The sequence below is a fragment of the Polypterus senegalus genome, chromosome 8 (genome assembly GCF_016835505.1).
Source record: "Polypterus senegalus isolate Bchr_013 chromosome 8, ASM1683550v1, whole genome shotgun sequence".
Taxonomy (NCBI): Eukaryota; Metazoa; Chordata; class Cladistia; order Polypteriformes; family Polypteridae; genus Polypterus; species Polypterus senegalus.
This window is the reverse complement of record NC_053161.1, coordinates 109,936,558-109,951,486: the sequence shown is the minus strand read 5'-3', so window position 1 is coordinate 109,951,486 and position 14,929 is coordinate 109,936,558. Positions and strand designations below refer to the sequence as shown.

General features: G+C 37.4%; 1 protein-coding gene across 1 annotated transcript in view; it reads left to right on the top strand.

Annotated features, from left to right (window-relative positions):
• The first annotated feature begins 12,556 nt into the window (after window positions 1–12,556).
• The window catches only part of etnk1 (ethanolamine kinase 1), a 62,549-nt gene continuing 60,176 nt past the window's right edge, over window positions 12,557–14,929 (top strand). The window contains 1 exon segment of the mRNA XM_039761584.1: window positions 12,557–12,819. Coding sequence (XP_039617518.1) covers window positions 12,673–12,819 — 147 coding nt within the window. The 5' untranslated portion in view covers window positions 12,557–12,672.

Genomic DNA, 14,929 nt, shown 5'->3' with positions numbered 1-14,929 from the left:
GCTGTTTCTGATCTGTCCTTTTTATCCCCACAATTGTAAGTGCCAACAAAACAATAGGCTTCAGAGACAGAACTCCAAGCAATATTGGAAATTAAAGTTAAAACTATTATATGCAATAATGTACTACCTTAATTTAAGACTATTATGTTGCTTTCTTTCACATTCTTTTCTTTTTTGATGCACCATTCATTTTAATTTTGGTTTCTATCTTTTTCAAAGGTACCTTCCATTTTTCTTGTTCAAATTCCTTTCTTGCTTTCTCCCTTCTTCTGTTTTTCATTTGCCCATTATTTCTTCCAGATCCACTAGTTCTCCACCTTTGTTCTTCAGGATTCACTCTCCTTACTCCTTCTCTTTGGTTTCTATTTCTAAGCCCCACTGATCTATAAAGATATTCTACACAACATTTTTAGATTTTTTTAAATCTCTTTATTCATATTATTGTCTTTTACTCTTCCCCCCCCTCTTCATTGTTTTCCATCCTGTCTTTGTCTTTCCTTCATTTTACTATTCCTATACAGGCACAATATCACTTACTACTCTTTTCCTATCTATCTATCTATCTATCTATCTATCTATCTATCTATCTATCTATCTATCTATCTATCTATCTATCTATCTATCTATCTATTTTTTTTTTTCTCCAGCCTTTGGAGTTTTTTTTTTTGTTTGTTTTTTTCTGTCCACCCCAGGCCATCGGACCTTACTTATTCTATGTTAATTAATGTTGACTTATGTTTATTTTTTATTGTGTCTTCTATTTTTCTATTCTTCATTTTGTAAAGCAGTTTGAGCTACATTTTTTTGTATGTAAATGTGCTATATAAATAAATGTTGATTGATTGATTGATATGTATCTATCTATCTATCTATCTATCTATCTATCTATCTATCTATCTATCTACACAAACATGAATACACAAAGACAATCATAGGTTCAAATAAAGGGTGTTTTATTACATAACACCTCAGGATAAAGTACAAAAACACAGTTATCTCTCCTACAATTCACCTCTCCTCTTTCCAGTGAAACTGCCCTCCTCCAGTTGACTGTTGCTCGTCTTCCTCCCAGCTCCAACTTGCCTGGACAAGGGAGTGTAGTCCTTTTTATTGAAGACCCAGGAGTACTTCCATTGCCAAGGCCGCTGTCTGCTGGAAGCACTTCCCTGGTCATATGGAAGTCCACATAGCAGGGAGTATATCTCCCAGCAGCACCCTCTTGTGGCACCCATTGACCCCAGCAGGTATGTACTGCTGGACTACAATTCCCGGCATTCCCTGCTGGTTCTGAAATGGGTGCCGGTATTAAGGTCATTTAGTGAGTAGGGGGAATAAACACCACCCCACAAAACTTTTCTTCCCTGTCCTTCCCTTTCATCACGGAGAGGGAAGGTCCTAGAGATATATCTGGTCGGGACACCTGTGCATCTGCCTGGGGCATCCCACCCTGGTAAGGAATCTTTTTTTCCCAGTTGCGATGTCCAGCCATCCTCCCAAGAAGATCTTTTCAGGTCTGGCACCTTTCTCTCCCTTGTCCATCTGTCCTGTAGAAGCCTGGGTAAGAAATCATCCCCTTTTCTGGTTAGGATGCCCGCCCATCCTGTGTGGCACTTACTATATACAATATATAATACATATAATCTCAGATGCTGTTTTTATGGGTTTTTTTTATGTAGTTATGTAAATTGCATACTCTAACACCACTTACTTTTTTGTGTAGTATCCATTTAACAGCTTTGATGCTACATACAAGTTTTTCTATATTTGCCTCAAAATAGGTAGGTGGGGTCTAAACAATGGTTCATGCCAAGGGGCCCTCACCCCACAAAATTCAACCCGGATGGCAAATGCTAAATTTTGCCTTTCACCACATGCAGCTGCAAGTCTTATCCCATCCTCATCTGTTTAATATGAAACACTATAAAAAAACATGGATGCACCTTCTATGAAGAAAAGGTGACATTTATATTGTTCACTTGGGACAAATTTCAGTCATCTAGAAATGGTGAGCTTAACATGTTTTCCTCAAACAATCTTTCAACACTGCATAGTTTCTAAAGACCTCTTTCAAGCAAAGTTTTCTTTGTAAGGCAAAAAAATTAAATCTACCTGCTGTGACAGAAAAGCAATGCTTTTCATTATGTCTTTTATGATGACATTTGTCTCCACATCTTCTGGCTCCTGTCTTTCCATTGAGGTCTTCTTCTGCTTTGTCTTTCATTATCCAATTTTTCTTCACCATAATTTCCCTTGTCCTTGTCCTTGTCCTTGATCCTCCCATCTGGCTCCTTTGTGACACCATGACCTATTATAAAAGGCTAAACTAATAATACCTTAGACTTCTCTGGAAATCATGTCCTCTTCTTGACTTTGAAAAATTGGAGATTTAGCCAACTTTCCTGTTTTATTTCACCCAAAAGGCCTTTCTGATATCTGCTAGTAAAAAGTCCCACATTTTGAATACCCTCACAGAAAAGGCTCTGTCACAGTTAGCGTTAGTAATGTCTTAGGTATGTTCATGAATCTGTGCATTGAAGAACTAAATGCCTGATTAATACCTATAAACAATATAACCAATATGATCAGGATACATTAAAGCTGTTTTTTTTTTTTTAATTTAATGTTTATAAGTACAGCACATGCAGGTTAATTGACTTGTTTAAGGGCACACAATGGTTCTAAGGTTGGGGTTGAATTAGCAACCTTGTGGTTTAAGGTCCAATGTTTTAGCTACTATGTCACTCGGCCTGTTAGTATAGGAAGGCTGGCATAAGGTCATATCATACTTTAAAAGTAGGCTTTATTTATATTTATGAATATGAAAGGTGTGCTAGTTTTTCCAGAAAGGTATTTTTACCTTAATGTTTTTACAATCAGTGTTGCAAGGAACATTAGATGAGATAATACTGAATGTGCCTGAGAAAGTAACATGATAGGACTACCCTTGCATTACACATTTACTATATTTACATTTTTTCTAAGCAAAAATCTGATACCTTTAAGCTGATATGCCTAAACTGTGATGAAAATTTCTAATGTAACAATAAACCTGTAGGATTTAGTGTAACCATTATACACTTTAATGGCAATGTCCCAAGACAACATTGTATTTTTCTTTTTTGGATGATTTACACCTGTAATTACATAAAAGCACAAAGGACATTTTGTTCCAGAATAACTTGTCATAGTTTAATTTCATATGTTGCAGTTTGTCTTTGTTCTTAGAGCAGGTGCTCAGTCAGCTACAGCACACACCCAGTATCTTCAGTTCACACCATTTGAATCTCATTGTCAACAAGCTTTTTGGAATTTTTAGCATATTTTACTTGACATTCATTTACTCTGTTATAAAACTTACACTTCATCAGTCACTCTTCTAATGATCTTTTTTTTCTATTTTCTGAACTTCTGCTTTCTCACAATTTTATATGCTGTCCCATTAAAGAACATACTGAAGAAGCCTTACCAGACACTTCATTTACCTTAGATTTCAATTTATGTTTGTTTTACATGTTGCGTCTTCCTCCCTGGATACATTTTTTACATGTTTAAATTGCAGTGACGCAAGTAAGATATCCTCAAGCAAATACAGAGGCAACATTATTTTAGGAGCTTATTTTCTCAGTGTTGCAAAAGTCATGGGGGTGATACCATGTGAAAATCACACATAGTGTTTGTTTTGTTTAATTTCTGTGCTTCCCTTATTAGAACTGACAACATAAATCACAATTGGTTTGTGAACTTGTAAATGATGAGAAAACATCCTCATTTCAAAAACGAGAGACAAAGCATAACTCCATGATCTATAAAATAGCACCTACAGGAGCGTTACACCCATAAAATGTGTTTATTGAGAGACAATAAAAAGGTAAAATTTGTTGCCTACTTTTTACTTTTACAATTTGTTAAGCAAAGTGGAAAGGTTTACATGCTCATTTTCAGTTTTCGTAAATATTAATGACACAAGATTCTGTTACAAGAGTCCTTTGCAATACATTAGTGTTTTATTGGTTTGTTTTACATAAGCTTTCCTTGAGTTTCCTTTGAAAGATACCTTTGAAAAGATATGCTGTTTTATGTTTTCTTAAATCCTCAAAATGTTTTGTTATTATTAAGCTTACCATATTGTTGTTGTTTTTATGTTATTTACTGTTTTGAATTTTCTATTAGGAATTTTAAAGATCAAATGTAGTTTTACAGAATATACCATATGGAGGTGTGATAGGTAGCGTTGCCTCCTTGCACTGCTTGAACCATGGGTTGCTTACTACCTGTGGTAGCCAATGTATGGAGAATGCAACTTCATCTAATGTTCACCTGCATTTCCTCCAGGTACTGCAGTTCTCTTACACAGTCAAATGACATGAAGTTAGTTTATCTTGGTATATTTATGAGTGTGCCCCATGATGGATTGGTATCCTGGCTGTCCTTGCTCTTTTCAGCAGTTCTGAGATTTGTTTTAAGGCTGTGACCAACACTACAACGATTTGCTTTGCAAACTTAGGTGTCCTTTCTTTATAAAACTGATGGGCTGAATCAAATTGTGTGGTTAAAGTGTATTTGTGATTTTTGGAGAGGAACTGAAAACAACAAAAAAAATGCAGTGAAAGCCTTCCTTTAAACTGGGTCCTTTAAACTTGTGTTTTTAAATGCTTTGTTGCTGCACACTAAATCTTTTAAGGTGAGGCTGTTTTTTTCTGACAACAAACTGAAAAAAGGTGATTTCATACATTTTCCACAATGTTTCAAATGACAACCCTCAATGTCTTTGTACACCAAGTATGTTGCATATGTGAGTGAGCTTTAGGAGCAATTTAACAGTGGTTATAGTGTTATTTATTTATTTTTTTTCCAAGTAACCTTTTCTAACATAGTGAATCTTACAAAGCCTTCACCTTAAGAGTACACTTCTTAACCCAAAAATACTGAAAACAAACCTTAACAATTTAAGTCTGACCACTCTCTGCAGCAATAATTCCATCAAACTCAGGCTGATTTACAAAAGACTTGGGTATAACATCTTAAGCACAAGGTTTTCAACTTCCTTATATGGGCAGGTAAATGCATTTTGATTTTTTTACTTGTCGATTTATTAAAACAAAATACAGTATTACAACCTCATTACAAGTCAGCTGGGAAAAAACGTACAGCAGAGTGGATTGCATTATACAATCAATTATCTAAAAATATCAAAATGCAAGTTCATAACAGCAGTCACTCCAAGGGCATCCCAGTGCCTACCCTGACCACAAAGCTTTTACTTACACTCACAGACAAATATTAACACAGGTAAAATATAAAGCTGTAAGTCTGGCAGTGGAATCACGTAAATAATGTGAGGATAAATACTGATGAAGAGAGTCATGAGTTAAGAAAAAAGCTAGAGAGCTGAAGAATGTCACTTCTTACCAGTGAGAGGGGAAAAATGTCACTACTAAGCTTTACATTCAAAGTTTTAGTCTTATTATGGTCAAAATGATAACATTTAAGGTTTGTTGTCAAAACAGAATGCAACATTATTTCTGGCTGTCCACAAACTTTTTTTCATAAAATGGAATATTGTGGTCTTGCTACTATTTTTATTTTAAAAAGTTTGGATACGTGGTATAAATGTCATATACCAGTAGTGCTCCAATATGTATTCTGTAAAAGAGTGGACACATAAATTCTCAAACCGATTCACTTATTATCATATCGTTGCTTTGCATTTTATTCTTGTGATGATCAGTGCTGCCAAAGACATTATATACAGGTCAGGTCAGGTTAGGAAGCATGCACTGATACAGCACGTTTCCGCACCCATCCACACAACAAAACAACTTGGGATCCCAGTTGGCAATCTCCCCATGCAAACATGCAGTCCAGTGCTACCCTCCAGAAATGATCATCAATCTGCCACAGCCAGGTGTTATGTGGGCACCCCCTTGGCCTAGTCCAGCCACTTGGGTCCTCAGCAATTAGGATCCTGCAAGGAGGAATACCCTCGGGGAATCACACCATATGGCCATAGTGCTGTAACTGATGTTCCCTCACAATGCAGGTAATGTGTCTTATTCTGGATTCCATGAGCAACTATTCATTTGGCACAAAGTCAAACCAGCAGTACCCAATGGTTTATCCGAAGAGACACAATATCGAAGGAGTCCAGTCTTCATCTCAGGTCACTGGAGCACCACACACCACTTTCCAGCAACCTCATAATCTCCCATGCTCTCCCAATCCACCTACTGACATCAAAGGAAGAGTCACCAGAGACATGAATGTCACTGCCAAAGTAAGTAAACCTCTCGTTGAGGTCGACATTCTCTCCGCAGACAGACACATTGCTGATGGCTGTGCCCATGAGGACTTTAAAAGCCTTGATCTTGGTTTTCATTCAGGACACTCACAAACCCAGGCACTCAGACTCCTCGCTCAGTTCTTCAAGAGCCCCAATCGGAGCCTCCATTGACTCAGCGAAGATCACAGCATCGTCGGCAAAGTCAAGACCAGTGAATCTTTCTTGACTATCAGATGCCAAAGAGCCGCTAGACCCCACGACCTTGCCCAACACCCAGTCCATTGCAAGCAATGAAAAGGAACACACTCCTGACGAACCCCAGAATCAACTGGGAAAAACTAAGAGGTTCTGCCTTCACTCTGCACAGCACTCATAGTACCTGTGTCCTGGCCATGATATCCAGTAACTTCGAGGAGATCCCACAAAGTCTCAGGATGTTCCACAGGGCAGCTCAATCAACTGAGTTAAACACTTTACAAAAACTGACAAAGGTTGCAAAGAAACTCTGCAGATATTTGTGTTTGCACTTGATGAGAACCCTCAGTGCCAGGATGCGATCAATGGTAGACTTCTTAGGCATAAAACAAAACTGCTCCGGTCGCTGGTAGGTGAGCAAGTAATCACAGATCCTATTGAGGATGACCATAGTAAGTACCTTACCTGGCACAGAGACCAGTGTTATCTCCCTGTAGTTGCTGCAATCCAGGCGATCACCCTTCCCTTTCTAGAAAGGGTCAAAAAGTCCCATTTTCCAGTCAGTTGGGATGATGCACGTCTCCCAAAATGAAGCAAAGATTGCTTGCAATGCCAGGAGGACAGCCTTACCACCATCCTGGAGAAGTTCACCCCAGACGCCACAAATCCCTGCAGCATTGTAATCCACTATGACAAGCTCATTTTAGCCTAATCTTTTTTCGTTTTTATTTATTTTGTACAATACATCCTGTCTCTTTCTTTGCTTTCCTTTCCTTTTTCACATGGCATTTATTCTTTGTTTGTTTTCCTTTTGTTGTTGGCTACTATTTCTTCCCTCTCTTTTCTTTCTCTTCTTTATTCCTTTCATTTTTACACACCCTCTCATATGCTCTGAAGCTTAACTACCTTAATGTTAATTTTCTTGCCTCTGCTATAACTCCTAAGGGTTGTTCTGGCTCTGCCTTATGTCTATCTCATAAAGAATATGTCTTCTTCAGTTCTTCTCTTTGCTTTCCCCCCAATTCTAATGGCCTCCTTGATGATTTACTGAAGCTTAGGAAGCTTGGTTTTTGTATAATAATTAAATAGCTGTCTCTGCTGACCCTCCTCTCAGTTGATCATCCTCTCTGAGACAGCAGCATTAGAACACAGTTGCTTTGGATAACAGAACAGCCCTATAACAGAACTTACTTTGAGGTTGTACAGTAGGTTAGAAGCTGGCCTTTCCATATGAGTTTGTGAAATAGTGAGGGATGACATCCTGATCACTCTGCCATAGAAAAGCTTAATGTAATCATTCCAAACATTTTGTCAGACATCAAGTAAGAATTACATCTGGAGTAATCCCATTTTAAAGCAACATTCCTGGATTGTGATATTTTATAGTGTAGGGTCTTGTGTGCAGCTATGTTGTTTGGAGATACACACTCCTGATGGTGCTACCCATGGCCACACACTGGAACAATCTATTTATAACTCTCATGACAGTGTTGATTTAATTAAAGAAAACCTTGACATTGAATCAGGTCTGGGAATATGTTTACTGGTAACAGGCTGGTGACCCATGTAGCCATTTAGGGTCATTACATAAAAGCCCAGTGGAACAGCAGTACAAAAAGGTGGAAGCTAAGGTAGTGCCCAATGACAAGATCTATGTGAGGATGCAGTTTGGTGAAGCCATGGAGAATAATTTCAGATGGCCTAAAAGAGATGTTGATAGATCATTTAATGACTCAAGAAGGATATACTTGATGTTTTCCAGGTTGTTCTCAGCAAGAAGTGAGAAATGTTCACTCTAGCTAGGATCAGAGGTGGGTAGTAACAAGTTACATTTACTCCGTTTCATTTACTTGAGTAACTTTTAAAAAAAATTGTACTTCTAAGAGTAGTTTTACTACACCATACTTTTTACTTTTACTTGAGAACATTTGTGAAGAACAAACACTAGTCTTACTCCTCTACATTGGGAAACACTCAAATTGTTACTTTTTTCCATTAGATGCGCTATATTTTTGCCAGAGAGAAGCCACCAGTGGATCTACTGCATGACTGTTTCACCAATCAGACGTAGCAACAATAATCATAAGACTCTGTTTCACCAATCAGACGTAGCAACAATAATCAAATGGCTCCGTTTCACAAATCAGATGTAGCCATGCAGTCACATGATCACACACAAACTGTGGCGACATAGCGGCACAAACTCCTCACAGACAGCAGGCAGGGAACAAAAGAATACATGAAAAATGAGAGCCAACTCCTTCTGAAGCTTAACCATCACTTCACTGAGTGAAGAACAAGCACGTTTTAACCAAACATGCACAGACAGTCAAGGTAAAGTGAGACTTCTTGTACATGCACAAGCTGCCTTGTTCTAATGTTATTTTCTATCAGCTGTGCTATTTGGAGGGCAAGTGAATATGCAGTAGTATACTGTCAGTGTACAGTATATCTTGTCACTTTAAGTAGTTTGCACTGTTCAAACATACATGTTACCTACTGTAGGTATTGGCTTCAAAAGCTTTGTTGTGAAAAACTGAGATTTGGAACTTTGTGTTATTTGTGTATCTTTATTTTGTAAAGATGTTATTTATTTTTACTCATTTTTTATTTTATTTTTGGAAATAGCAGAATTTGCACATTATTTTATATTTTTGTCTGACTTATTACAACATCTCTCCATATATAAAAAAAATCCTGGAATGGAAAAGCAAGGCAACGATACGTGATCTTCTCGGAAGTTCTCGAAAGACATTTTAAAGACCCGCAAGACAAAAAAGACTGGCCACAGAGTGTCTCGCAGGGACCGTAAACATGAGACTTGGTGCCAAGAGATTGTCCCAGGGCAGTCTCGCGGGGACATGGAAAATAAGATTCTTGCAAGACACACCCTTCTTATCAAATAAGAGCACGGACAGCCAGCAAAACATTCAGTCATGTAAAGTCATGTGGCACACACAGATCCTGTGCTCTCAGCAAAGAAGAAAGAGCAGCACGGAAAAAAGAGACCCAAGGTGCGATACATATGCAGAGAAAGGTAGTGTGTGCTTGGTGTGTGTGTGTGTGTGTGCGCCCTGCGGTGGGCTGGCACCCTGCCTGGGATTTGTTTCCTGCCTTGCGCCCTGTGCTGGCTGAGACTGGCTCCAGCAGACCCCCGTGACCCTGTAGTTAGGATATAACGGGTTGGATAATGGATGGATCGATAGTATAGAATATGAAAGCAGTAACAGTAAAAAGTATTGTAGCCTCCCAGATCGCACTGACGAAAAAAAAGGAAATTAGTTAAAGCCAGAGAATTTCAAAAACGGGATTTAACTCACATGCATTTATTGGTTACTTTGCAAAAAAAAATTATTAACTGCTAATGATGTGGATCGTTTTGTCTGTGCTGAAATTCCAAACAGAGAAACCTATTCTGAATTATGGTACAAAGTCATTAAACACACGTCTCACTGACCTCATTTAAAAGATTCAGCATATTGGGACTCGAAAGATTCCAAATATTGTTTTTACAGAAGTTCTGAAATAAAAGTGAAACTAATGAAATAGCAACAATTCAAAGAAAAAAATCTTACAAGTGTGTATTCGGAAAACCAAACACGGGGGTTGGCGAGCGAAGCAAGCAGGGGGCAAAGCCCCCTAGTTTCTAAAAAATAAATAATTTATTATGATCAGTTAATCAGTACTTGAAAAGTCTTTTCACCGAATACTTTTTTACTCTTACTTGAGTAATTGTTTGGATGACTACTTTTTATTTCTACTTGAGTAATATTATTTTGAAGTAATGCTACTCTTACTTGAGTACAATTTTTGACTACTCTGCCCACCTCTGGCTAGGATAATATTAGGAGGTAGAAAGAGCATTTTAAGGAACTCCTAATCCAGGTGGGTATGCTTTTTGCAGAGGAAATGTTGCAACACAAACATTGCAAAAAGGGTAAAAGACCTTCATAAAAACCTATAAACCATACTGGGACCTTCAGAGACCTGGCCTAATCCCAGTTAGCCTAACCTAAACTCAACAAGAAGGTTCTTTTTAAGTGAGGGATGGGTTTTAAAGTGAAAAACTATACTTTAAATGTTTCAGATAAACAAAAATGTCCTTCAAGAGTGACAAAAACTGTATACCTCTGACTTGATAAATACAGGCATAATCAAAAAATGAAATAATCAGAATCCAAGAACAATAAGCAACAATCTAATACCAGAAAAATTGAAAGAATAATACTCATTAGAAATGCACTCCATGACAATCCATGAACTGTTACTGGGACCATCTCATTTGCCTCACCTCTTGGGGTTCCACACACAAAATACATGGAATGCAGCTTAAAGGCATAAATACACACAGCATAACTACTACATAATATTTACATACTATTAACAAAATATAATTATTAATAATATTAACAAAATGCACATACTAACCAAAAACACATGATAAATAATAATTATATATACGCCAAGGAGTAAATGCTTGTTGACACACAGGAGGTGGAGGCAGTAGGGTGATAATTAAAGGCTCTGCAGTGCCAAGGCTGTTGGGATGGTTAAGATTTGACAGGAAATAATTAAAGCATTGTATTTTTTATGGGTGTACTTTGGTTAATAAGCCTATTCACTGTTGTGATCAAATTGATGAAGGGTTACACTCATGGGTGGAGTTTAAGGGGCGGCTAAGGGGCCTGCCCACCAAAGGGATGCACTGTTTTACTAAAATAAGTCACCAGTAAAGGGTCTTTTTCCCCAATTTTCTAAGACCACAGATAATGTAAACATGTTAATGAATTTGGCACATGGTGATGCAGTGATAGCACTGCTACTTCGTAGTAAGGAGTCTGGAGGTCACGCTCGGGGTGCTCCCTGCATGGACTTTGCATATGGGTCTGTATGGGGTTGCTCTGGTTTCCTTCCACATCCCAAAGACTTGTAGTTTAGGTTAACTGGTGATGTTAAATTGGCCTCTGATGTGTATGTTTTTCATCATGCAATAGCTGGCACCTGGTTAAAGGTATTGTTTCTGCCTGAACCTATTGACTGTTGGGATTGGCTGCAGCTGCCCCTTGCCCTGGATAAGCAGGTTTAGAAGGTGGATGGATAAGCAAATACTTTAATCCATCCTACCCAAAGCAACTCTAACCTGTATGTCACCTAACAGATAAACAGAGAAATATTCTGTACAATTTCAGTTATAGATTAGTTTACTGTTTCATATTTACCTTTATAGATTATTTCTGCTTGTATATTTTTCAGTATTTTACTCTTTTACGTGTCCGATAGTCACTCTTGTCAGCACAACAGATCCTCTGTAGTCAGCACAAGCAATTGAAAGGGCTACAGAACTTCTGCCTTTCAGTATAAACAGGAGTTCCCCCAAGAACATACATGTGAGGTCAAGAAGCTATTCTATAATTGGCCCAGTAGGCATATTTGTGACTGAGCTCTGCAATGCACAGGTGCCCCATTTAGGGTGGGTTCCTTCCTTGAATTATGATAGGATCGGACTGTTCACTGTTGACTGGACTGAACTGACTGGATCAAGTGAATTTGCTGATGCTCTCATTCTTACAGGGCTTATGGTTGGTGCAAAGGATAAGATTCAGATTAGAAGAAGAATCTTGAAAAATACAGAAAACATGATTAAAATGTATACACAAAATTGTAAAGTTTATAAGCACAGCAGGGTTTCTTGTTATTACTCTCATCATATTGGAGTAGTTAAGAATACGTTCATTAAACTACAATGTGCCAGGTCAAAATATTGCTTGATAACGGCATAGTTGGTGGATAGAGCTATCAATCACTTCTTTATTTAGAGGTATTGTTACTGAGAGATCATTTCATTCACAAATTTTCTACATTCTTTTGAGTGAGAGTTTAATTGTCCTAGAAACACAAAAAATCATAAAACAATTAACACACCTATGCTCTTAAGTTACAAAACGCATTGCTGAAGGCACAACTAAAAACAGAACCGCACCCAAAGACAGGTTCATGGTCTCATAACTCATGATGTTATGACTCACTCCATTAACCACAATGCAATGCGACTCATTTTCATAATAGGAGGGGGAAACTTCCGTGAGACTCAGTCAGTCACCGTAGATAAGTAGCGCAAGCAGAATCGTACTGTAGCTTGCATTGTGCGCAGCGACGCCTACCTTGAGACAGAGAAGAGAAGAGAAGCCCGTGACACAATGGCTAACTACATCCATGTTCCCGCAGGAGTCCCCGTTGTACCTAAGCTTAACATCAATGTAGATGAGCAAGACTGCAACGAAGGAGCCCTCAAGCTTATCAAGCAGCTCAGACCGACATGGGATCTTAATGCCGTAAAAATGAAGGTAATAGTTATCTCATCTCATTTTATCTTAAACCGCTTTTCGTGGTGGTGAAAGTATTGTTTTCCCTTTCTAAATCGCTTTAGAACATACGCGGAGTCGTACGTTTTGCAAAGAATAGTTTCGCGTTTAGTAACCGAAAAAGAAGTGGGATGGGCTGTGTCACACCCCCTTAACTCGAGCATTGTAAATGTACTGTAAATTCGTTTAAAACCCAAGATGGTTTTTAGAGGTATTACAAAAGGCAGCGAAACAGGGAGTTGACATGTCAATTTTTTAAAAGTTAAAATGTATTTGTATGTATATTGAGTGCAATGAAATTTCTTATTTGCACGTTAAGGACATGTTAACATGGAAAAACTCTCTTTTCTTCACATCGGTAATGGCAGTACATTGTTTCGCATAATCTTCCAGGCATAACTTGATATTACATTCCTATTTACGTGGTAGATTGTCAGACAGAAAACAGAACATTTAAAGAGGTTTTAAAAAAGGTATCAAATATGTCACTCTGCCTCTTTTTTAGCGTTCAGGAAGGACGTTTCTCGAAGTGGCCCCCTATTTAATTGATTTTTCGATTGTTTTGCTTCCTGTTACGTACTGGTTGCTTCAATTGCTCTAATTTGAGCTTTTTATAATCCTCCGCAATAGGAACACTCGCTCACAAACAATTGTACATTTACATCCATACCTAAACCTGCTTCTTTTATGTATTGCCATACAGACGCCTTACCGAGCAGGCTGGAAATGTTATTTAAATTGAACCCAGGAAATTAAAAAGGACCTGATTTAAAAAGTAAAGAATATTGCAGCCACTGGAACCGGAGAATATTTTACATAGTACGACGATTGTAAGATTTTACTTAAGAACCATTTAAGAAATAGAGCAGCAGTTACTGAAAACGAAAGAAGGGGTGTGTCATTTAAAACTGCTTAAACCTTGTGGCGTTACGCAGCCACAGAATATTTTAAAAGTGTAATACCAGACTGTAAATAGGTAGCAATGTTTGAAAGTTTTTGAAAGTTTCAGTAGCAAATTCATTAAATATTTGCCAGTACATTGCAGATAACAAGCAAAATTATCTTACCTGCATTGCTACGTAACTCAGTTTTGATATCTTATCTTGCCATTACCATGGCTTTTTATTCATCCCAGCAAAACATTGTAACCAATGTGAACCTAATGTTCCTGAAAATAAATAAAGTTTCATTTGGTTTGGTGGAACTGGTATAGATACAAGTGTATGTGCAAGAGAGTGCCATGTAATTCTGTACAGGTTTAATTCTTTGTGATATAAGTGGCACTACCTGTTTCCCAAAATCTTTTACTCCAAACAAACAGGTTATTAAATGAATGGCTAAAATATCATGAAATGCACCCTAATATATCAATTTATTGGAGTTAGTTGTGGTGGGTTATGCAAAAAACCTTCCTGAATAGACCTTTGTATTTGATAATAATTTTAGTGTTGCTTCCTACTTCGTGTGCAGTGTTCCTTACTCCCATAATTAAAGTAAAATCATCGTTATTTAGATGATTAACAAAATGAATTTATAGCAAACTACATTTATGAAATAAGCACGTTTTAATAGTGTCTTTTTTTGTATTTCATTTTTCCATTGAGTCATAATTAATCTTAAAGAGATAATAAAGTAAAAGATGTATTTATAAAGTCAGTGATGCAGGGGATATATATATATATATATATATATATATATATATATATATATATATAGTATATATATATATATATACACACAGGTGTGAAAAACTATTTGCCCCTTCCTGATTTCTTATTCTTTTGCATGTTTGTCACACAAAATGTTTCTGATCATCAAACACATTTAACCATTAGTCAAATATAACACAAGTAAACACAAAATGCAGTTTTTAAATGATGGTTTTTATTATTTAGGGAGAAAAAAAAATCCAAACCTACGTGGCCCTGTGTGAAAAAGTAATTTCCCCTGAACCTAATAACTGGTTGGGCCACCCTTAGCAGCAATAACTGCAATCAAGCGTTTGCGATAACTGCAATGAGTCTTTTCAGCTCTGGAGGAATTTTGGCCCACTCATCTTTGTAGAATTGTTGTAATTAAGCTTTATTTGAGG